General features: G+C 61.5%; 1 protein-coding gene across 4 annotated transcripts in view; it reads right to left on the minus strand.

Annotated features, from left to right (window-relative positions):
- Positions 1-23,506, minus strand: part of KCNQ1 (potassium voltage-gated channel subfamily Q member 1) — a 324,142-nt gene extending 300,636 nt beyond the window's left edge. For 2 of the 4 annotated variants that reach the window (XM_036875806.2, XM_036875805.2), the window contains exon 1: positions 23,037-23,505. In XM_036875806.2, coding sequence (XP_036731701.2) covers positions 23,037-23,416 — 380 coding nt within the window. In that variant the 5' untranslated portion in view covers positions 23,417-23,505. Of the gene's footprint in view, positions 1-23,036 lie in introns of all 4 variants that reach the window. The other 2 variants (XM_036875803.2, XM_036875804.2) reach the window with 2 other exon arrangements.
- Positions 23,507-23,744: the final 238 nt, after the last annotated feature.

Raw genomic sequence — 23,744 nt, forward strand, 5'->3', positions numbered from 1 at the left:
ACACAGGCCCTGAAGGTGGTCCTCTCACTACAAACAAGAAGATGCTATTTTTGTCTCATCAAAAGGGCAAAGTGTTTTTTTGATAATACCCAGCTTTTCAGAGGATGGAAAAAAACAAAGTGATGTCCGGCATCACGGAAGGAGGTCAGATTGGGAAGAGCTTCCCGGAAGGCAGCTTGGCTGGAGGTGACTGAGCTGTGAAATCGTGGGAATGCTTTGATCCTGTCAGTGACCTGTATAAGTGACCCAAGGAAATAATCTGGGCTCCGGGCAAAAATGAATGTCAAGGATTTGCATCACAATGTTATTTATAAGCATAAAATAGGAAATGACCCAGATGTCAACGGGAGAGAGGCAGGTAAATGTGTTATGTTCAAGAACACAAAGAAGGGAGAAGCCACAGAGAAACCCTGCCGGAGAGTGGACAGTGAGGGAAACGCTCACCGAATCACAAATGATTACGAGATACAGACGAGTGGTCTGGCATCATCTCCACCTTACCAAACATTCATGCAAATACACGTGGATGGCAGCGGAGCTGAGGCTCCCTCTGAGCCAGCACTAACTTAAGTGCACTGATCAGCTCATCCAGTCCGCACAGGATCACACAGCAGGAGTCTCATTATTCCCACTGCACAGATGCAGAAACTAAGGCAGAGAAAGGTCATGCAAATGGCCTGTGGCCACACAGGATGGGGGCTCACTAGTTACCACGGACTGCTCTGTGTTCACACATGCACACACCCTACTAACACATATGGGGATGTGTATACACACACACACACACACACCTGGACAACAGGCTGGAAGGGAACCAACAGCAGGGCATTTCTGGGTTGTGGTGCAGGAAGTGATTTTTATTTTTTTCTTTAAAATTTCCAAATGGTCTGTGCTCAACATTGCCAAGTTTTATAATCAGAAAAACTAATCTTCTAGAAATATGTTCTTGTGTTTGGCCAGGAGATAATCAGAGGCCTTTCCAGCAGCTCATGAAACGATCATGTGCTTTGATCAGAGTCAGTGGTGCAATGTAACACACCAGTGCGTCTCGGAGGAACAAGCCACCCCGTCCCGCGGTCAGGAGACAAATCCAGAGTGGTGCGGGAGTTCTTTGTAACTTCTCATTTAAACAGCTTAGTTTCAAACTCACAGGATAGTTGCAAGAATAGGAACTCCCAAATGCCCTTTGCCCAGATTCCCCCCGGGCTCGCGGGCTGCCCCATTTCCCACTCTCTCACCCTGCCTCCCCATCTCCCTCGGGTTTTTCTGCACCGTCTGAGAGTAGGTTTTCTGCTAAACACTGTGTGCACATTCCTCAGGACCAAGGACTCTGCCTCCCGTGACCACAGGACTGCTGTCAAAGTAGGGAAACGCGTGCTGACACGGGGCTGTTACCCTGAGTGTCTTTCACAAGAATGCAGCTGAGGTCATTGTTCCAGGGTCTTGAAGTTGGTCTGCCCCGTTCCTAGGGATGCTCACCCTGCTCGGGTGTGTAATACAGTAGCATCTGCTCATCCTGTCCCTGGAAGTTACATCTCCCTTGGAATTAATTACGAGTAACGTGGGGAGATGCTCTGAGACCAGAACTCCGGCTGCTCAGACTTCCGCCCGCTGGTGGTGGCCCTGCTGGTGATTTTCCGACGGCGTCTCTTCCCCCTTGATCACTGGCATTCAGCCACCGGGAGGCTCTCCCTCTACTCCTCCCCGGTACACTGGGAGGTCAGCGTGGCCGCGGGGCTGTTTTCTTTCATGCGTTTTGCTCATTTTTCATCCTTTTGTGTGCGTGTCATTTTTAGCGCACTTCCGGACCGAGTCCGCCTCTGTGCGGGTCGGGTTTCATCTCCGCTTGGACACACGGTTGGTCTGCAGTTTTCTCTTGGCTTCTTGGCTGGACGCTCCCGTCAGCACTGTGTTTGCAGCGGAAGCAGGCGGGGCGCCCCTGGGGCACTCAGAAGCCGGGAGCCCCACCTGAACCCAACGGCTGGAGGCTGCCTGGGAGAAAAGTTGCCAACGACTTTGAAAGAAGCCCCTCCTCTCTTCCTATTCTTTATCCCACACGTGGAGGTTTTCAGACTTACAGAACGAAAACACTGTGACACCCACAGAGCCGGCATCTAGCACCCACTGTCATCACCCTGTGGAGGGTCCTCACCATGTGCCACCTTATTCTCTGATGAGCGCATAGTGGCGCTTCAGTGACTTTTTAAACATAGTCCACTCTTCAGAAGTTTTCTGCTTCTCACTGGCTCAACTCTAACTTGGTATCTTTTCCCAAATAAGCAAGCATTTCACAGACTTCTTCCACTGTGACACGCCGCTGTCAGATGTAAAGCCTTTTGTAAGGCTGTCACTAAAAGTCTCCTCCTAATTTTTAATAAGATACTTGCTGTTTTCCTTGATTGACATTATGAAAGGTGTGTCATTGTTTTTCCCCCCAAAGGACAAAAATCACTTCTGGAATAGAGCTGTCAATTCAGTTTTTCTGTTTTTTAATGTATCATTTTCTATTTTTATCTCTTTCTTCATTTCTGCTTCCTTACTGTGAATTTTAACTTACATGCTTAGTTTAGCTTTTTATTCTTTTTTAAGAATGAAAGTAGCTATAAATTTGCCTCTGCACAGGTATGTACACATCCCTTCAATTTTTACATCTCTTACACAGTAATAGCATTGCGGCAGTTTTTATTTCTAAACACATTTTTCTTCCTTAAACTTGTTACTAATTAAACCTGTAGTCAGCTTTAAACTTACACGGAAATCAGTCAAATCCAGTACAGTTTGTTAATTTGAGAAGCTGGAGCTCTCTGATCAAGTTTAAAACCAACTTCTACAACTATTCCAGGAATATCATTAACAGGTCTACCTTTTGCTTGTAGGGTACAAGGTTCAGCTGATATTACTATCAATCTAACCATATTAACAATTCAGATTATTTTTCATTTCTTGATCTATCACAGGCTGGGTGAGGTGACTCAAGTTTCTGGCTCTTTGTACTTCAAATAGCTTTTATTTTATTGCCCTTCATGAAACCTGCAGCTTCAGACCTGGCTGTATCTTTAGCAACTTAAAATCACCCTCTTTTCCCAATGTCTTTGTTCAAGGTCACAGCTGCAGCCTCTGCTGTCTCTTAAGGGTGCGTGTGCTTGAAAATCCTCAGCCATTCCCTTGATGGTGCCACGCCTGATTTTGTGATTTTTATCGGCAACATGTAACTGTAGTTCCTTTGCTTGTTTTTGATCAGTCCTAAGATGCGGGCTTTCAGGAAGGGGCATGGAGATGCCAGGCCTTCCAGGGCAAGAGGGAGAAGCCAGCCTGGGGGGGTGGGGGCGTGGTGGAGGGCTGGGTGCCTTCCGTTTTGTTCTCACCTGGGGGAACAGAGGGAAACGTGGGCAGTGCTGCTGGGAAAGAGCGGGTAGAAAGCAGAAGGGAGTCAGGAGGTGGGGCGCCCTCTGCGGTGGAGAACCCCAAGGAGGGCCCGCCCTGAGAGGAGGGGGGGAAGGAAGCCGGCAGAGCTGCGGGGGAGGGATTCTGAAGTTCAGCAGCAAGAAAGAGGTTGCGGGAGGCAAGGTCAGCACACAGGGAGGGAGAGGCCGGGAGGCTGAGCCTTGGCAGCCCGCGGGGTGGCCCTGCCCCAGGGTGCGGGTCCCCACCGTGGGGAGGGAGGCAGGGTCTCTGCCATCCTTCAGGAGATGGGCTCCTCCCCTGGGCCTGGTCTGGAACACACCCTGTCTTGACTACAGCCCTGAGGGCCATGGTCAAGGAGGCTTCGCTCATCTCAGCTGGAATCCAGGGGACTGAAACTCCACTGCCGCTTCACATGGGGGCACAGGAGCAGGGTTTCACTCAAAGGAAGTAGGGGGCACTCCAGGTGGCGACAGGAAGTTGGCCCACGGAAGGCCTGGGCACAGGGGTGCAGGCAGGAGTGGGGGCTGGTGCAATTCAAAACCAAGACTCACTGGGTGGCTGCCCAGGTAAAAGGCTGCTAAGAAGCCCTTGGGCAGCACTGGGCAGCAGTCATGTGACCCAGCAGTCCCACCCCTGGGTGTAGACTCCAAAGAATCAAAACCAGGTGTTCAAACAAAAACTCGTCCATGCACGTTCCCTGCAGCCCTACTCCCTGCAGCCCGAAGGTGGACAGCCCCTGGTGTCATCAACAGACAGACAAACTAATGTGGTCTGTCCATAAAATGGAATATTATTTGACTTAAAAAGCACTGAAATTCTGACACTAGCTGCAACATGGATGAAGCTTGAGACATTACAAGTGAAAGAAGTCGGCATAATGGACCACCCACTGTATGACTCCGTTTATACCAAACACCCAGAGCTGGAAGACGTAGAGCAGAAAGCAGCCTGACTGTGGCCTGGGCTGGGAGGGGGTGCGAGGGACCACTAGTGGGCTCCTTTGCTGGGGATGAAAATGTCCAGGAATGAGGAAGAGGGGACGGCTGCGCTGCACCCATGCACTGTACCAAAGGCCACTGAGCTGTGTGCTTTGAACTTAGGTGTATTTTTACCACAATAAAAGCTTGCATATTTAAGCACACACTACACACACACACACACAGAGGTAATCTCTGCAGTCGAATGTCTGGCTTCTCACAGGGCTCCGCCCCCCACCAGCTGGGCCTTGGTTTCCCCACCTGTGATGAAGCTGGCGTAGGGCTGTGGAGAGGTGCTGCTGAGTGAGTCCCACTACGCCCGGACAGTTGCCCAGAGCACACCCGGGTCCACCCCGTGGCAAGGCTGACCACTGTCATGATCCAGAATAATCCATCCCAGCCATGAATGCGCTCTTCCTTACACCTAACCTGAACCCCGCCAGTTACACGAAGCGGCCCACCAAGGCCGGAAAAGCCGCAGGTGTGGCCACCCACACAGAGCCTCTCTGTCCCCGGAACTGACCCCCTACACAGGGCTCACACCTACCCAGGACATTCTGACGCAAAAGCCTTTTGTCTGGGCGGCGACAGGGCCACCAGCGGATGTCAGGTCATTAATATTTCAGAGACCTCAGCCCGGCTGCCTGCCCCTCCCTGCGGGTACAACAGTAAGCATCTGGTGGCGCCTGGCGCCTGCTGCCTGCTGGCTACTTGGGGACCTGGCTCCTGGGGCCCCACTCGCTCAGCTGGAGAGTGGGTGCTTCACCCCAGCAGGGTGATCAGCAGGGCCCCCTAATGGGTGGGTGCGGGCACCATGGCACTGAGCGATGGCCCACCACTGCCCAGCCAGGCACCATATCTCCCTGTCTCTCTTTTGCTGTGGTCCCAGGTACCATGGGAGGCACCATTTGTCACTGCCAAGCCAGCAGAGCAGTGGACAGGAGGGGCTGGGTCCCTAAAACATTATCCCTGAGACCCCAGCTTCTGCCCCCCTTCCCTGAGTCTGCTTCCCTGGTGTCTGGCTGCCCCAGCAGGGCATACAAGGCAAGCCTCCGAGCTGAGTGGCCCCTGCACAGAGTGTCCCCCCAGCCCTGTCCCCACAGCAACATGGCCCCGGCCGCCAGCCCCACCGCTCACGGCTCCTGGCACCAGGCTGTTGCCGGCAGGTTTGACAACGAGGACAGCCTCCCATAGCCACGAAGGCGAGGCTTTTCCCAGGCCTCCCGTGGGATGAGGGTCACCCTGCCACGGCCGGAGGGGCTCCCGGCTGGCCTGTTTGCCCAGGCAGCTCATGCTAGGTGACAGTCATCTTGGGCAGGCTGGCCCCTTGACCCTCCTGCCTAGTGGTCAGGGCCTTGAACCCCCACAGTCTGCAGGCCTGTCTGGGCTTGGGGACGCATGACAGCAGGCCACAGCAGCCTGCACGCTCCAAATACACATCAGGACTGACGACGCACTGTGCCACCACTGGGGACATAGTGACAGAGCAAGGACCCCTTCCCCACCCCTGCTCCCCTGGGAAGGGCTGGGAACCTTACCACTCACCTGCCCCAGCCCCACACCTGGAGGACCAGCCGCCCCAGCTGGGCAGGATTCAGGATGACGCCTCCCACTTGCCCAGGCCCCTCCATGCTGCGGCCCCGGAGCAGGTACCCTGGAGGCCCGTGCTCCTTTCTGACTCCCTGACCCCCACCCCTGGGACTCCCAAGCAATCACAGCCCCCAGCCACTATTTGTTCCCAGTTTGTTGATTTTTTTGTACAAATACAGGAGCAGCCATGAAATTCACAAAAAATAACAGAAACACCCCAGCAGCCCAGTACGTCGCGGGCCTCCTTCCTGTGCCAGCTACCCTCCGCTACAGGCAACACCTTCCCAAGGGAGCAGGTGAGTCAGCCCCGGGGGAGGGAACCTCCTGGGCCACAACCCAGGGGGGAGGGGCTTGAGGTGCGTGGGACTCTATGCCCCACTCTGCCTGAAGGGTGCTACCCACCCAGGGGCCAAGCTTGGGGGTGGGGGCAGGAAGCTCTTCCCCCAAATGGCACAGACCCCCTTAAGTGTCAGTCCCAGCCCATGCCCACCTACTCACCAAAAGCACCCTCTTCATGCCCATCCAGGTACCCTAGGGTGTTAGGGCTGGGGGCCAGGGACCCCAGGGTGGAGTCTTGGCCCAGCACTGTGAGCCAACCCCTGGTGGCCCTGGAAGGTCAGGGTGCCCTCCCAGTGCCCAAGGAGGAACTGGCTAGGCTCGCAGCACTACTGCATCCATTCCTCAAACACGGGGGGTAGCAGGGCAGGTACCCTTCTCCCATGCACCCCCAGACATGGAAGGGGCCTGGTGAGGGGTGGGGACCTGGTCGAGTGCTCACGGCAGGCAGAGGCCTAATCAGTGATGAGTACCACCACCCACGGCCCCCTACGCACGCGCTCACACAGCGGGGGACCCAGAAACTGAGCATGACACCTTCCCTCCTGGGCATTCTGCCCAGCTCTGTTAGGGTCAGAGGCTAGGGCTCTGAGCCTCAGGCCCCAGCCCGGGCCCTCAACCGTCCATCTCTGAATCAGTTAAGAGAATGGAGACAGGCGAACTCGGAGAATCTTGCAGAGCATACAGATGATAAGGGATTTGTGACCAAGATATGAGGAAGAACTCCGAAATTCACCAAAAAGGAAACATAGCCCACGCTGTCCTAACAGACAAAAGAGCTGAACAGACACTTCACCAAAGAAGAGACAGCCCTGCATCCAGCCACGCCCCCAGCAGGCACGTCTGCGGCAGCCCAATCACCCCTCTGTGGGTATCACAAGGGCACTAGAGCCCAGCCCAGGAGCCACAGGGCGCTAAACCCAGTACCCCACTGCAGAGGCTCCCCGCCCAGCCCTGGGCCTGCTGGCCAGCCCTGCTCTGCTCTCAGCCACAGCTTGGCCCCCTCAACTTGGGTCTGGGGAGCCCCACTCCCACCACACACCCTCTGGGAACACCCCTCATACTCCCACACTCCTGAGCATGCTGTAACATGCACGGGCCCATCACAGCCTGGGAAGGGCCTGGTCTCTGGAGGGCATAGTCCACAGGTGTGCTGGCAATGACCACCAGAGGGACAGAGTGGCCCCACCACCTCTGACCCACCCAGAGCAGGCAGGCAGGGACCCTCGGACCTTGCAGGCTGCAGAGCCCAAGCCCAGTTGGCCTCCTGGGAGGTGACCTCGACCTGGCAGGCTGCCGGCAGAAATCATAGGCAGACCACGGTGTCCAGGCTGGCGTGAATGCAAGGGCCAGGCCAGGATGGCCAGCGTAGGGGCAAGTCCCTGGGGCATGCCTGGCCTGCCAGCACTCCCGGGCACAGGCTGGTGCCTCATGGTAAGTAGCAGGTGTGACTTCAGGGCAAGGCCTCAGCTAAAATGGACCCCAAATTATACAGATCTGTAGACCCAGAGTGCCAGCCCTGAAGGGTGCTGGGCCAGGTGGGCAGAGCTGGGAAGTCCAAGGCTGGTGCTGCTCAGGCACACTCAGGGGCAGCCTGGGGGCAGGCAGGGGCTGAGGTCACTCACAGGCCTCAGCATGGAGCCCGACCCCACCCCAACTGGCCAATGACCATGGCTATCATCTCAGGGAGTCCCAGGGGTCTGCCTTGAACGTCTCTGAACCCCAAGCTAGACACTGTGCTAGGACCATGCAGCCCTAGGTCAGCTGTCCCCAAGGGGCCCCAAGCCTCAGGGTAGCCCCATCTACCCATCTCTTCCAGCAGCACCAAGAGCCTTCCTGGCTTGCTCCCCCCACCAGAAGGCACTACCCCACGGGGCCACAGGGGACAGGGGGCCACAAACTAGCAGAGAACCTTAGGAGCCAGGGCGCAGGCCGGCCAGCTCAGCAGGCAGACCACCGCGCTCCCCCTCTGCAGTACTCACCATGCCCGGCCAGGCTGCCCACGGGGACAGCCTGGGCCTGCCTCCCGCCACTTGCTCCACAGGCAGGGCCTGAAGTGGGCACTCTGAGCCCCTGGGGACACAGGACAATGCTTGGAGAAGCCTTTGTCGCCAGGCCTCAGGGGACATGCCTCTGGCATCCTATAGTGTGCATGATGGCCCCACTACGGGGCATGCAGCAGCCCTGCGGCAGAGGAACCCGCTCTGTAAGCTGAAAACGATCGTGACCCCATCTCCCAGTAAGGCGGCTGGAGCCTCCGAGGTGAAGCAACTGCCAGGCCAGACCCTCTGGGGCACAGCCCACCCCCACCACGTGCCGCCCCCAGGACTGGAAGCCTCAGTCCCCCAGACAATGCCGCCCAGCATCCCAGCAGCCTGGCCGTGGGTGGGCCCGAGAACAGCAAGCTGCCCAGAGGGCGCTCTGGCCTCCGAGGGACCCCACTGCCCTGGGCCAGGCTGACAGGAGAGGCGAGAGCCCCCCAGCCAGGCCGATGTCCATGACGCCCTCTTGACTCCCACTCCAGGACAAGCTGACAGGAGCAGGGAGGCCACCACGGCCAGTGATACTGGCCAACCCCTCACCGCTGAGAACTGCAGCCCCAGGACCAGGGGGAGAAACCCCCAGCACCCCATTTCCTCCATGACTCCCCCTCTGTGAGCCCCACTCCTCCAACAAAGTGGGAGGCAGCCAGGGAATGGCTGGGCAGGGGCTCCTGGTGCCTTCCCGCGGCCGGCATCCCGTCCAGGGGCTGGGCCAGGGCGTCACCCACCCAGCCCATTTCCCCAGCTGTTGGAGGGGCACCCAGCTCAGCACATCTGCAGCACCCCAACCTGAGAGGTCACCGTGCAGCCTCCTCAGTGGCCCTGGGCAGAGGCTTCAGGAAGAATCCAGTACATTACCGAACCACGTGGGGTGACCTGCGAACGGCGGGTGTCAGCCCAGGACGGAGGGAGCCGTGACCTCACACCCAGCAGCCCCATCCTGTGGGCACACCCCTTCAGGGAGATGGCCCTGAGCAGTCACCAGCTCCCGAGGGGCAGGGTGGTTACGAGCCAGGCAGGTGCCACCAGGAGCCATCCGAATCCAGAGCCACCCGGTAAACCAGCTTCCCCGAGGGCAGCCAAGCCCTCCTTCCGGTTCCCAGGAGGGGCTGTGGGCTGTGGGTGGTGGGGCCGTGCACCCTCCCCCGGGCTGCCCAGCCTCAGGGCCTGGTGACACGCCATCCGGACCCACACTGTGAGCATCAGGCTGAAGGACAGGCTCCGTGGGGTGCACCAGGAGGCGGCGCAGAGCCCAAGGCTGCACCCCCCAAAAGCTCCTTCCTGCCTAGATGCCACCAGCCAGGCAGCCTCCTTGGAGGGGCTCTGCACCGGGAGGCAGAGCACAGAGCCCCTCTCCCCTCCCTCCCCTCCCTCCTTGCCCCCCTCCACCCTGTCCCGCAGCCCCGCCCCACAGGCAGCCTGGCCAGCTCCCTACCCCAGCCCTGGGACTTGCCAGAGGGCCCCTGGCCCAGGCCTGGCCACCCAGCCTGTGTCTGGGGAGGGAGCCTGCTCCAGCTGCCAGCACCGAGCAGCGCCCCAGGCCCTGTTTGTGCAGTGCCCACTCGGCAGCAGGACAGGGTGAGGGGCCGGGGTGGGCGGGGCAGGAGGCAGGGAGGTTCTGCACAGAGCAACGGGGAAGCACCGGGCAGTCTTGTGACAGGGTCCAGTGCCAGCCCTGCCACTCACCAGCTGTGTGACGCTGAGCAAGTGTGTGCCCCGAGGGCCTTGGCCGCACCTCAACAGGCTGTGGGCCGAAAAGCCTCTACCCCCCAGAACAGCCTGGTCCCAGGGGGGTCAGCGTCTCAGCCTGCACGGCTGGATGGAGGCCGCTGCCCCCTTCACAGTGGCTGCAGCAAGGGCCCCAGGCCCTACTCCTGGACAAGTGACCAGGCTCCCAGGCCAGTCATATAATAGCACAGCCACGGGCCTGGTGTCCGGGCCCCCAGGGATGACTTCTTTCAGAGCCTGAGGACTCTGAGGGAGTGGGAACGTCCCCCTTCCCCCGGCGGAGCCAGAGGCTCCTTCCATCTCTGGGCATGACCCCCAAAGACAGGCGTCGGTACATCCCTAAGGCCCCCTGGGAGGGGTCAGCTGAACTGCTTCTCCCATGCCCGCCAGACGGTCCTTCCACCAGGCAGAAGCCCCGAGGGACAGAGCAGACCTGGGCTGAGCGGTGCCCCCGACGTGGGCTGTTGCGTCTTGTCCCAGTGACAGCGGTTAGTCCCCTACACAGCAGCCCTGCTCACAGCCAACTGCAACTCACGTCTCCCCAAGAACAAGACCCAGGAACCATGCCTGGGGCTGGGGGGGCCCGATTGGGTGACAGTGCCCAGGGGCCACCAGGCACATGCCCCCAGCTAACCCTCCTGGCCTCATATGACCCCCCAGCTCACTCAGAATTCTCAGCCTGGGCGGTCAGAAAACACTCTGGGGACCCCAGGACCCTCCTGGGGTCTTCTTGCCCCTTATTTTAATAAAAACAACTTCTTATTGTTTTTTCAAACCACCAATATTTTTAAAGTAGAAAATGCAGATAAGCAAAAATTTAAAAACTGCCACTCAGAACCCATAGCCGGGGCGATACGGAAAGCCTTAGTGTCCATTTTCATGTCCCCACTTGCACACTGCGTATTTCGGCTGCAATAAGCAGGCAGCCGCCACCTGCTGCCAGTCAGAGCCACTCCTGGTCCCCTGTGTCCCAGAGTGCCCCACCGTCCTGACCCCACCCACCCAGCCCAGGGCAGCCATTGTTGACAGTGTGCCTGCCGCAGACGCAGTTGGTTGTCCCGGGCCTGCTTTTAATTAACCAACCACAGCGCCCCACAAGGAGCCCTGGGCCAAGCAGCCTTTGGGTGCTGTTTCTGCTTCCCCTGCGATGGATTTCCCAGCACTGCCTGGGCGGCGGCCCCGTGGGAAGAGACCGGTGCAGTTGCTGGGTGGCAGCCAGGGTCCTGGACAACAGCCTCGGCCCACCCCTGGGGTCTCGTTCTGGGGTCTCAGGAAACGGGAGGCTGCTGCTCTGGACCCTGAGTCCTCCAAACTCGGGTTCAGATATGGGCCCCACCACCTTCAGAGCTCCCCGCGTGGCTGCCCGGCCAGCCCAGCACCCTGAGAGCACTCAGCGAAGGACTGCCACCCACCCCTGCCTGGAAGAGGCCAGGGAGGCCTGTGGACGCCCCAGGCGCTGGGCACAGAGGCCCTGATAAGAGCTCGGAGGTGGAGCCTGCCCTGGGGACGAGGCCAGCCCGGCAGCAGAGCCCCTGGCCCCACCCATCCCCCCGTGCCAAGGGCAGCCAGAACATTCCAGCGCTGCCTGGGAGGTGCCAGGCCTCTGCGGACGCAGGGCCCTTGAGCCAGGGGACAGGTGCGGGGAGAAGGGGGGCAGACGGCAGCCCTCCCTCCAGGGCCTTCAGGCCTTTCCAGAGCCCCTCACACCCCTGCCCCCATTTCACCACCAGCTCAGCAAGGCAGGGATGGGCCTCTCCAGGGACATGGGAAGGTTAGCACCACCCAAGGGCACACGGCAGGGCAGGCACCAGCCAGATGCGGAGTGACGTGCTGGGACTCCCCACTCTGATCACATGCAAACCCCCAGAACCCCCACATCACCCAAAGGACCCCTGCCCTCACTCGCCCTGGCTAGCCCACCCCCACCCCCACTCAGCAGCCTGAGAGGCTCCAACCGGCCAGGATCTCACTCCTGAGTCCCTGCCTTGCTGCCTGGTGTGCTCGGAAGAAACCTGAGCTCCTGGCCAGGCTGCACAGCCTCACCCTGCATTGCCCAATGGGCCCCCTTGGGGATCTCTGTTCCCACCCTATCATGCACCCCAACAGTGCCCTCACCCTTCAGCCTGGCCACCCCGAGCTGTTTGATTCTAGGGTAGAATCGCTCAAGGAGCACCCGCCCGGAGCAGGACGTGTCCCTTAGCCCTTAGGACAGCCCCACGTGAGTGCTGGCCCACCACTGGCACAGCAGGGGCTCCAGGGGACCTGGTGGGGCAGTGACAGCCGACACCGCACGTGGTTTCAGGAGCCACTCTGTTCTAGATACTGAGGGCTTTGCTGGGAGCCCCCCAGGCAGGCACAAGGCCCAGGATGAGACCAGAGACGGCAGCCCGACCCCAACGCCAGGCCCCCCACATCCATGTCCAGAGGCCTGGCCCCTCACCCGGCGCCCAGCAGCCCAGAGGCAGCATGGCAACCCTGCCACACACCTCCTACCTGGCCAACAGGGGGCTCCCATGGCAACATCCACCAGGACACCCCCGGCCCGGGGACCCCGGAAAGATGACAGCGTTGGGACTCCTCCCAGGACTGAGGACACTCTGAAGCCTCAGGCTTCGGCTAAGTGGGGCCGGAACAGCCGCTGGAGCAGTGATCCACCTCGAACACGCAGAGCCAAGGCCGGGGCCACTGCCGGGCCCTCCCAGAGCTCCCCTTGTGGGATGGTGGGTGGCTGACCAGTGCGCCTGGTGAGTGCTGGGACCAGCGTGTATCCGCTGCTGGCCCGTCACCCTGTCCACCAGTCAACGGGACTTGTCACACATACTGCAGTGCAGCTGTAAAAGGGACACTGCACGGCCACAATAACGGAGTCAGACTGTCACACCCTTGATAAGCATCTGCTGTGTGCTCGTTGAGTGTCAGGCACAGAACAAAAGTTCCCCAGCCCAGCCTGGGAAGCCAGCACCCCAGCATGTCACCTACTTGTTTGTGATCTGAGTCCAGGTCTCCTGTGTACTTCCCAAAATGTGAGCATCTGTATTGATGACACCGGCAGCAGCCTATTGACACACTGATGACAACAAACGCTTTGTGCAGCCACATGGGATTCTAGCACTGGACACACGCAGGTTTCCCCACAGCCCCGCCTTCGAGACACCAGGTCCGCATCTCAGGGACATGGGTGCCAAGCACGTGGCTGCAGAGCTGATGTGGCTCTTGGATAGCCTGAAACCACGAGCCAAAAATTAGCCCTGCACTGAAAAATCTATGGCACTTTGAAAAAGAAAGTCATGAACACTGGAAACATTCCACGATCCACAAAGAGAACACACGCGTGTCCACCAGAAAACACAAACCCTCCTGGGGAAGACACACCCGGGGTGCTACCCGGGAGATGTGGTGTCCGAGGGACTGTTGCAGGAGGGAGGGCACCACGCACCACCTGGGACCTTCTTGACACTGCACTACACATTCCAGATGGAGACACAGGTCTGGAGTGCAGGGTGAGGCCAAGCTGGACACCGAGTGGCCACAATTCAAGACATAAATGTGGCCGTGGCACCTGTGGCCCTCGGATAAGCCCAGCCAGCTGGGTCTGTGTTCACGGCCCTCCAAGGCCCACGCCCAGGCCTCTCCCGCTCACCTGGCCAAATTCCACTCCGGCTTGTTGGCATCTTACCCTGGATCTCCACCTGCCCTCTCCCTGGCCAGCGTCCCTGGGAAGCCTCCTCGACCCCTCCGCACCTGGCTTGCTCCCATCAGGCTCCTCCTTGGGCCCCCGAGTTGCCATCCCAGTCTGTGCCTGAGGTCAGGGATAGTGTCACATGCACCCCTTGTCCCCAGGCCCAGGTCCAGCAGGCCACAGAGCCCCTAGGCACTGTACCTGACTCTAACCTGACACATGTGGCCCTGCTGCACACCCAGGGAGGCCGTGGAGTCCCCACCACTGCCCACCAAGGAAGCCTGACTGTCCCATCCCACAGCGGAGGGGCCTCAGCGCATGGGGGGCTGCGTGTGAGGACCTGCCTGCCCTGGGGCTCCTAAATGCTCTGTTCAAGGAAAGGGAGGCCGCTCACAGAAGGTCCTGGCAGCCCTGAGCCCTCCTGACCAGGCCGAGCCTGGGGGCAGCTGTGTCAGGAAGAGGAGACCCCAGCCCGGTGCAGGCCCTCACCGTCCCTGGAGCACATGGCAGTGGCCAGGGACACTCAACTAGAAGAGACACATCCTGTTAAAAAACAAGCTTTCATCATGACCTGAATGAAGTCGTATGTGACAGTCTGTACCTGTATGATCCTCATAGACTGTTTCAATCTATGTATTCCCACCCGCCCATTTTAAAAATTTCATGGTCATCTGTTGACAAAATCAGGCCTTTTACCCTGGGTATCCTGTGGTGTCAAATCTATAAAATAAATGACAGAGGAGCTTTAACAAACAGCCTGGCGTGTCCATGTTTTCCTGGATTTCTGTGGTGGCTGGTGTTTTGCCAGTAATTTCAAGCTGGGATTACTGGGTCAGAGGGTAAACACGCACATGGTTCTGCCCAATGTTGCCAAACGCCCCCAGTCTACCCATGCTGGCCCTGCAGCGGCATGAGCGGGTTTCCCACAGCCGCCCCCCGTGGTGTCTGACGGGACCTCGGCAAAGGTGCTCCGCACGCCCGCGCCCGAGCGGATGGCAGCTGCCCCTGTGCCTCAGGACGGCTCCCGGCCTGCTGCACACCACCTGCAGACACCTCTCGCTCATCTTCCACGGACTCCCTGGGGTTTCCCTTCCTTTTCAGAACCCATTTCTGTACGAGACGCCAACCATCCAGGGTGTTACCATGTCCGCCTGGTCTTTTCTTTTTCGTCTGTACCGCTTTGCACATGGAGGTATCCCAGAGGACACACGGGCATCACACCCAGGCTCCTCCTCACACCACCAAATGTACATAACAGCACGTCTGGCTCTTGGGTCACAGAGGAGTCCCCCCACCCTCGGGCTGTAGAGGATCCCTGGTTTCCTTGGAGTGGTTTTCCGACCCCTGTAGAATTCATCCTATTGTGCAGTGCCAGGCATGGGTCCAGCCTGGCCAGGTCGCCGGGGCCACGCCCTCCCCAGCATTGCATATCAAACACTCGGCCTTTCCCCACTGGCTGGAGTTGCTGCCTATATTCTCGGCTACATTTCGTATGCAATTGAATCTACCCACGGGTGTTATACCCTGTACCATGGTTTATCTGCCTGTCCGTATGCTAGTACCACACTGCTTGAGTTTCCCAAGTGTTATGTCTTATATTTTGAGCCATCTCGGCCAGAACATGGATGTGACTTTTACAAGAGACCAGCTGGAGACGTCACGATCAGAAGGCCAAACCACACCATCTGTCAAGGTCAAACGTTCAAAGCCCGTGGTTCCCAGGGCTGCTCGGGTGCAGCCTGAGGCTCTCCCGGGCTCCCCCAGGGACCCTGCTGCTCTGCCAGGTGGGGAGCCCCGTGAGGAGGGCAAGGCTGCCCCACTGGCACCAGTTGGGTAGGCTAGCGTGGCCTGGAGGCCGGGCCTGGGAGGGGCAACAGCGTGGCTGGGGGCACCTCCATACGGATAAGCGCTCCAGGGCTGAAGGGAGTCAGGCGGCAGGGTGAGGGTCTCTGACCAACAGGCCTGGCTTAACTTCAGCAGGAGGGTGCTGAGCCTCTGTTCTGAGCGTCCTGTCGGTCTGCCCAAGAGCACTGTGGGAGAGGGAGCAGAGAGGGGCCCACTCCTGGGAGACAAATAGGGGAAGCCCCAGGCCCCGCTCCCCAATGAACTGGCACCCTAATGGGTGTGGTGACCAGGAGCACGCCCACCACTGAGAGGCAAGCATCCCGGGAGGTCGGGAGAGGGGGGCCATTGGGCACTTCATAGAGGCAGTAGAGGGGCCTTTACAGACTGGGGGTGAGGGCCCCTAGGAATGGGGGCGCCCGGCACACCTGGCATGATGCTGGGAACTGAAGCAGCCAGCATCATAGGAGCTCCAGGCGGAGGTGGGGCAGCTCTCCCTGTGCAGGGCAAGCCGCGTGGCTGGGACTCACAGCTTCCTCATCTGCACCCTGCCCAGCAAAAAAGGGAGCAGGGAGAGACCTGGAGGCCCAGAGGGGGCGGGCTTGGCCATGGCGCCTGGCACGGCGGCTAGGCGGGCAGACCAGGGGCTTGATCAGCAGAGCTGCCGGACCACAGGTCTTCGTGCGCTCAGAGCCCTGCACAGGCAACAACGGGGGCACAAGCTGATCCCTCACAGGGGAACCACACTCGGCCAGGGGCCTCCGGCCCTTCCTCAGGACACACAGCCCTTCGCCTGGAGCCTTCTGGAAGCACCACTACCACTCCAAGAGATGGGCAGTGGTAAGGAGGCGAAGGACACCTGGGTCCCTCCGCCAAGGGCTGCGTGGCCCTGGCCTCAGCCCCACCCCTCCCCACTTGCCCTCTGGCTGTTCACCCAGCCGAGATCATGCGGAGCCGCCCCCACCCCCAACCAGGAGGCAGAGAAGTTCCGGGGAAGGGGTCTGAAAGCTCCCCCCTCTCCAGCGCTCGGGGCCCACAGCACTCTCCCGAGCTCAGGAATGCCACTGGATAAAAATACCCACCGACGATGTCATCAGGCCAGCCTGCCTGTGGGGCTCCGAGCTGTGCAGGCTGGAGGGGGGCCAGGGAAAGGGCGAGGAGGGGCCGGGCTTCTGAAGCCGCGTGCCAAGCGACCCTCGTGAGCACCTGTCCTGCTGGGTGAAGACTGAGCCAACTCTCTGTGGCCGTGCCCACCCCCGCAGACCCTCCAGCACTCAAAAGCACCAAGGCCAGTACACTGCATGGCCTTCAGGGCCCCAAGCAGGTGGCCAGAAAGGAGGCCTGGCTCTGCCACAGACAACACATGGAGCCTCCTGGAGGAAGAGACTTTCAAGCTGAGCCTCGGCCTGTGGTTCTGGGCAGCGGGGTCTTAATGCAGAGGCCCAAAGCAGCCGGACCAAAGGTCTCTGCAGGTCGGTCGCCCGCCCACAGGGTGGGCAGCCTGCCGATGAGGAGGGCAGTGCACGGGCCACGGCTGGCAGGTTTGGGCTGGGCCCTGCCTGGGCTTCACACGCGGCTCTCAGGAGCCAGATGCCTCCTGCCTAGGGGCGTCTCCCCTCACCCTGCAGGTGCCCGCGTGGGTCGCCTGGGCCAGGGAGCGGAGCGCAGACCAGTGCGGAAGCCACATCCCACCGCCCGCCCGGAGGGTGGCTCCTGGGCTCCAGCCACGTGGCATAGCAGGAAGCCACCTGGGCCAACAGCAGGGCTGGGGCCCCCACGTGGTGGCCAGCCAGGCAACCCTGACCGGTGTGACATTTGGGCTGTGCTCAGGGGGAAAGAAAGTCATGGCCCTCCCTGCCCACCAGGAGGTGGCCCAGAGGCTCCCGACGTGACTCCTAGGCCCCTCCCCATAGACAGGGCAGCTGGGCCCAGCCCGGCCCCCTACTCCACCAACCCGTGGGGGCTGAGCCGAAGGGGTCCAGACGGAGTTCCTCCCTTCATTCTCCCCTCCACAGCAGAGCTAAGACCAGCACACACGAGCTTCCAGAAGCTTCTTGGGGCCTTTCCCAGGGCCACACACCTTAGCCTGCCTCCGGCACGCACGCTGCTCCTCTGGGGCCCGGCATGTTCTACTTGCAGATGGTGTCCTTGGACACCGCCGCCCACCGCACGGGAGCCGGCAGTGACGTCCCCTCCACCCCGTCCGCCTCGCTGCAGACAGGGTCTTGAATCACGTGAGATGCCACGCAAACCAAAAAGCTGGCTCAGCAAGTCAGAGGCGGGCCTTCGCTTACCTGCGCCTGCGCCCCCGACCAGGCAGCAGGCAGGCAGGGCCTGGCCTGGGCCCCAGCCCCAGCCCCGTCAGGAGCGGCCGAGCGGCCATGCCTTTCAGAATGCTCGCTGCACCTCCCAAGAGGTGGCAAACAGGATGCTCGGCTCCCGGACCTGCCAGGTGACGCCAGCTGGCCCAGGTGGCTTCTAGCAGCATCACCGGGGTGTGCTGGCCTGAGACGCCCCCGTTCACACCAGCAAGAACGTTCAGTGTGGAAGAGTGAGCCTGGAAACAGGCCTTTGCATGACTCCAAGCACCCAGCACCCAGAAGGGGCCTCGTCAGCCCCCCGTGGGAGCCCAGACCCCTGCACTGGCACGGCCTTCTGGGTGAGTCTCAGCTGTTCCACGCCCTCTGCTTAGCTCAACATGGCCGGTTTCCAGCCCTGGGGCACCCGTTTGCCTTTGGAGCCAGCGCCATTGCAGGACTGCACATGGCAGGGATCGCTGAGTGTGTCCATGTGGCCAGCCAGCTGCCGACCTCTGGCAGTGCCACCTGCCAGGCAGGGAGGTGAGAGTGTCCTGGGGCAGTCACAACAAAGCCCTGCAGCCAGGCTCACACAAAAGGGGTCATTGTCACCCAGTGCTGGGGCTGGAAGGTGAGACCCGGGGTGGGCAGGGCCGGCTCCTCCTAAGCCTCTCCCCTGGGCGTGTAGAGGTTGTCTCCTCCCAGTGCCCTCATGCGGGCACTGTGCATGTCTGTGTCCTGACCATTTCTGGTGAGGACACCAGAGTCCTGTGGGATCAGGGCCACCCCATGGCATTTACCTTAATCCCCTCTGTACAGAACACACCTCCAAACACAGTCACATTCTGAGGTGCTTCGGGTCAGGACTCCAGCACATCTCTTTGAGGGGCATGATTCAACCCAACAGAGCAGATGAGTGTGAGCCTGTCAGGAGCCTGTGCTCCAGCGCCTGTGTCATGGCCCATCTCTCTGTCCCTCAACAGCCAGGCCCTGAGGCGTCCATGCCCCTCAGTCCCTTTTCACGCAGATTGGCCCATCAGCACACCATGTCTGCCTTTCCCGAGACAAAGCCCTGCAGCCCTCGTGCGGCCCCACACCCTGCGTATGAGGCCCAGGGACACAGCTGCAAGTACAAAGGGGCCCCTTCTGTCCAGCCAGCACCCCCTGGGGTGCAGGTGAAGGTCAGAGCACCAAGCCCACGGGGAGCTGCTGACTCAGTACCAGGCACAGGCCTGTGCCCTCTCTCTCACCTGACAGCCCCTGCTGGAAGGTGCCAGAAGCCTGTCAAGCCTGTAGTGGAGGAGGAGACGCAGACTGGGAGGGTTCAGGAGCCCAGCAAGGAGGCCCAGCCATGGGCGACTCTCACATACAAAGCCTCATCCTCGCCACAAGCTCCCCGCACCGCCAGCCCACCTGCATCCTGCACCAGGCGGCCTCCAGACCCCATACCTTGGCAGTCGCTGGGAGCTCATGCCAGCCCCAGCTCTGAGTTCTTCCACTCCCTGGACCAGACCCACCTCCCCAGGGTCCTTGAGGCCTCCCGCCCCTCCCCAGCCATGGCCCCAGGGCAAGGGATGCCTATAGCCCCCCAGCTAATGCCAGGCCATGATGAGCCATTGGACATACGGACAGCAGTGGGTCCAGACACATCAGGCTGGGCCTGAGCAATGGTGAGGGGTCTCCAGGTGGACAGGATGAGACCGGAGCACCAGGCCTAGAGGTGACAGCGAGGAGCTCCAAAAGGGACGCCCAGGAACTGGGGGCTGGGGAACCAGTGGGGGGTTCTCAAAGGAGATGGTGGGAAGACACCCACCTGCCCATCCTCCCTCGAAGCCCACCTGCCACGCACCCCACCTCGCCCTCTGCCCTCCCTGCACAACTGCCTGGTGGCCACTCGGGACCCTAACAGCAGGGTCTGGGGGCAGGGGAGCACATGTGCAGGTGGCCCGTGAGCTGGCGCTGTTTTCGGAAGGGCGGGCTCAGCCCAACGGACCACCAGGGCCCACGTCCAGCGGTGTCAATGATTAACACGCAGTGAAGGTGCCGCCGAGCCACTGCAGAGTTCCCGGGAACCCAGGAAGGGCAGGGTGGCGGAGGCCCGGGACAGGAGGCACCACGCCAGGTCTGAGAGCCGACACCCTCCATGCACCCCCAGCCTTCCTTGGGCCTCTCCCGGCCACACCCAGATCTCCAAGGGCCTCAGCCAGCACAGGTGACCTAGGCGCCTCACAGGAGGAAACTGAGGCACAGAGGAGGCAATCGGCCATGGCGGCTGGGCAGAGCCGAGTCAGGCTGTGTGGGCAGGAAGCAGCTGAGGAGCAGCTGGGAAAAGAGAAGTCTGCCCATGTCATCCTGCAGCTCTCAAGAGGAGGGGCATGGGGGGGTGGGAGACAGGAGAGAGGGGAAGGGAGTGGGGGGGACGAGACAGAAGGCGGGAGGGGCCCCAGGGCTCCACAACTGGAAGCCTCCCCGTCAGGGGAAGGACGTGGATCCTGGGGCAGCCTTCACCATGCCCTCTGCAGAGGGTGGGGCCCAGCCAGCAGCCACGCGGCGGCTATGGGAAGCCCAGCTCCCACCCCAGTCCAGGCATCTCCCCTACCCAGGTGTCCCTTACCAAGGCCCCTCAGCAGGGAGGCCAGGAGCCCCGCGCCCTCAGCTAGAGCGGGAGCCGCTGCGTGGTGGAACAAGAAGGGCCTTGTGGGATGGGGTGAGGAGCAGGAAGCCTGTGGGGCAGGGCAGAAGCACCCTGCACTCTGACCCCGGCAGGCCAGGCCGCAGGAAGGGCTGCTCTCCCCCGGCCAGAGCAGGGGCTCCCCATGAGGAGGGGATGGGATATCCTGGCTGCTTCCCCAGCCTCTCCTGGGAGAGTGTGCCCAGCCTTACGGCTCACCCACCACCCACCCACCCAGCCCCATCCCTTCCTTCTCAGGCCAGAAACCAAGCTGGGCCTGGATGGCAACAATGACCGTCCGGTTTCACAGTCCTGCTCGCCGAGGACAGAGCTGTTCCTCTGCCACTATTGCAGCCTCCTCTTAGAGTGGGCACCATCCAGCCTTCCATGGGGCTGCACCCAGGCTCCCATCAGTGGGCACGGGCCCCTGCTGCAACCCCAGCTCAAGAGCCAGATCCCCTTGGGGGACAGGCTGATTCAGAGAGTGTCCGAGGTCTTGCTGACTCCCTGGAGATATCAGGGACGAAGGGCACCTCCCCAGGCCACCTGGCCAGGGTTCGCCTCCAGCCCCACCCTGCTGGGGGGGAACTGTGCCCACCTCCATGGCCTGGGCACATCTTGCACAGGCCAGGGCCAGGAGCGGAAAGGGACTGCACCACGGTCGCACAGCACCCTCAGCGGGGCTGCTTCCCAGCCGCCCCCGAGGGGCAGCTGCCTTCGCCTAGCCCGCTCCTGCGGGGGCTGGGCCACGGCCCTCTGCTGAGCACACTTCCGAGTTCTAAACAATCAGAATCAGGAAGAAAACACGAGTGTAAGCAAAGACTTCCTCTGGGGTGCGGCGGGCCCTCTTCCTCCACATGGCGCCACCGCAGCCAGGGAGCCGGGCGACTGTTCCCTGCAGGCCTGCATCACCAGGGCACGAACCAGCTGGTGTCTGGGGGCTCGTCCATGCCCTGGCTATAGGGTCTGCCCCACCTCTGCGTGTCTCTTGGTGTCCAGCAGACAAGGGCTGGTGGTCAGCACCCCACCCCCACCCCCGTGCACAGGGGCTCCCACAAGCCTGGGGTGGGCTGGGTGTACACAGACTTGGGTTGGGTCCCTCAGGATCACCGCCCATGAACATTCCCTCAAACCTCAAGGCTAGAGACTGGTGCTACAGCCGTGGCCATGGCTCAGGTGCCCCCGACACAAAGGGAGGTGGAGGCTGGGACGGGGAAGAGACCTGAAGGCCACGGTCCACCCACGCCTTTGGGAACAGTGCCTCCGAGACACCCTCCTGGCATGGCAGGCCGGCTCCCCTGCAGGGCAGGCCGCAATCCTGGTAACCACAGCCCTCTCCACCCTCCCAAGATGATGCTCTGGGCCAGCCAGGGCCTGGCTCCTGCAAACCCTGAGCTAGTCTCTCCCAGCCCCAGGCCCACCCAGGCATAAGGGTGAGCTCCTGTCACTACCGGCAGAACAGAGGGAGGCTGCCCCATGCAGTCCCCGGAGGAGCCCCCATGCTTAGCAGGGGGATGCCAATCAAAGGCTCACACACCAGAAGCTGGCAGCGTACCAAGAGGCCACTGGCTGGGCCGTCAGGAAGTGCCATGGAACGCGGAGGAGGGCCGCAGGCAGGCAGCAAGGAGTGCAGCCCAGGGAGGTGGCTTCCTCCTACTCCTCTCCCCAAGCAGTGGGGCCCTGCCCCAGCCTGCCCCACGTGGCGCACCGCACTGGGACTCAAAACCACCTGGAACAGGGGGGCCAGGTGTGGCCAGCAGAGCCCTCATCCCTCCTGGAGCACAGCTTCCTCCAATTGACCCCTGGCGATGTGGCCCAGTCCCTCCCCCGCCGTGGGCCCCCTCCAGGCAGCTCTGCTTCAGGCCAGGTTTTCATGAGCGGGACTCAGTTCATGTACGGCCGTGGGCACTGTCCATGGCCATGCGGACCCCGTGGGGAACACCACCGGACCTAGCCCCTCAGACAGCCCCACTCCCTCCCGCCCAGGAGACCCCAACACCCCCGGGGCGCCTGCCTGGGTCTGGGAGCATCCGCGGTGTTCTGTACCCCCAGGAGCACGGGGCCCCCCTTCCTGGGGCTCCTGAGCCCTCTGTCCCAGCCGACCCTGGGGAATTCTCTCCTCCGCACCCAAGGGCAAGCTGCGCTGGCACACGGCCTTTCCCAGACGGATTAACACCTGGACCTTCCGTCCCAGGAGGAGTGGAGCTGAATCCAGGGCGGCTGCTCCCCAATCAGTCCCCCCACAATTTGCCTCGACAGGGCCAGCTGGGGGGCTTCCCAACCTCAGCGTCAGACCCACACCGTCCCTGAGCTCCGCGTTGTTGCGTTTTTCCCATGAACTCCTTCCATCCCTCCGGCTGCTCTGAGCCGCAGCTTGGACACGGGTCCCGGCGGCAGCAGGTGGCGCGGAAACGGCGCGCGCCCCAGCCCCGCGGAAACCCGGGGGTGCCCGCAGGCAGCGATACTCACACTGCGAAGTGGTAGACGAAGCACTTCCAGCCTGTAGGGCGCTCGAGGAAGTTGTAGACGCGTCCCTGGATGTGGGTGCGCGCGAGCAGCGGGCGGCGCGCGCTGTAGATGGAGACGCGCGGGTCGAGGCTCACAGGCGGCCGCGGACTAAGGTCGGCGGCGGCGAGCGGCGTGGCGGGCGGCGCGGGGGGCGCGGGTCCCGGGCCGCCGGGCGGCGCGATAGGCGCATAGAGGGCGCCGCCCGCGGGGCCGCCCTCGGCCAGCTCCAGAGAGAAGGGGCACTTCTTGGGCAGGCCCGCGCTGCCCCGCCGGGCGCCCGGCAGGCGGCCCCAACCCCAGCGCTTCTTCTCGGGCCTGGGCGGGGGAGAGGCCGCAGCCATGGCCAGGCAGGGCGCGCGGGGGCCGGCCGGACGCACGGGAGCAGCGGCGGAGCGGGCGCGCGGCGCAGTGTGGGCGCCGCTGTGCCAGCCCCGCCGCGGGGGGCCGCTGCCCCAGCCCCGCCTGGCGTGGGGGGCGGGGCCGCAGGGGGCGGTGGCCGCGGCCGGACGCCCCGCCCCCGACCAGCAGGCGTGCGCCAGACGCCCTAGCCCGCGACCCAGACCGCGCTCACCTGCTGGGTCCTGCCCCATCTGCGCCCACCTGTTGGGCCCGCCCCTTTACTATCCACCGGCCAGGCTGCGCCCACCTGCTCCCCGCTTCCTCTCGCAT

This window comes from Manis pentadactyla, chromosome 9 (genome assembly GCF_030020395.1).
Source record: "Manis pentadactyla isolate mManPen7 chromosome 9, mManPen7.hap1, whole genome shotgun sequence".
NCBI lineage: Eukaryota > Metazoa > Chordata > Mammalia > Pholidota > Manidae > Manis > Manis pentadactyla.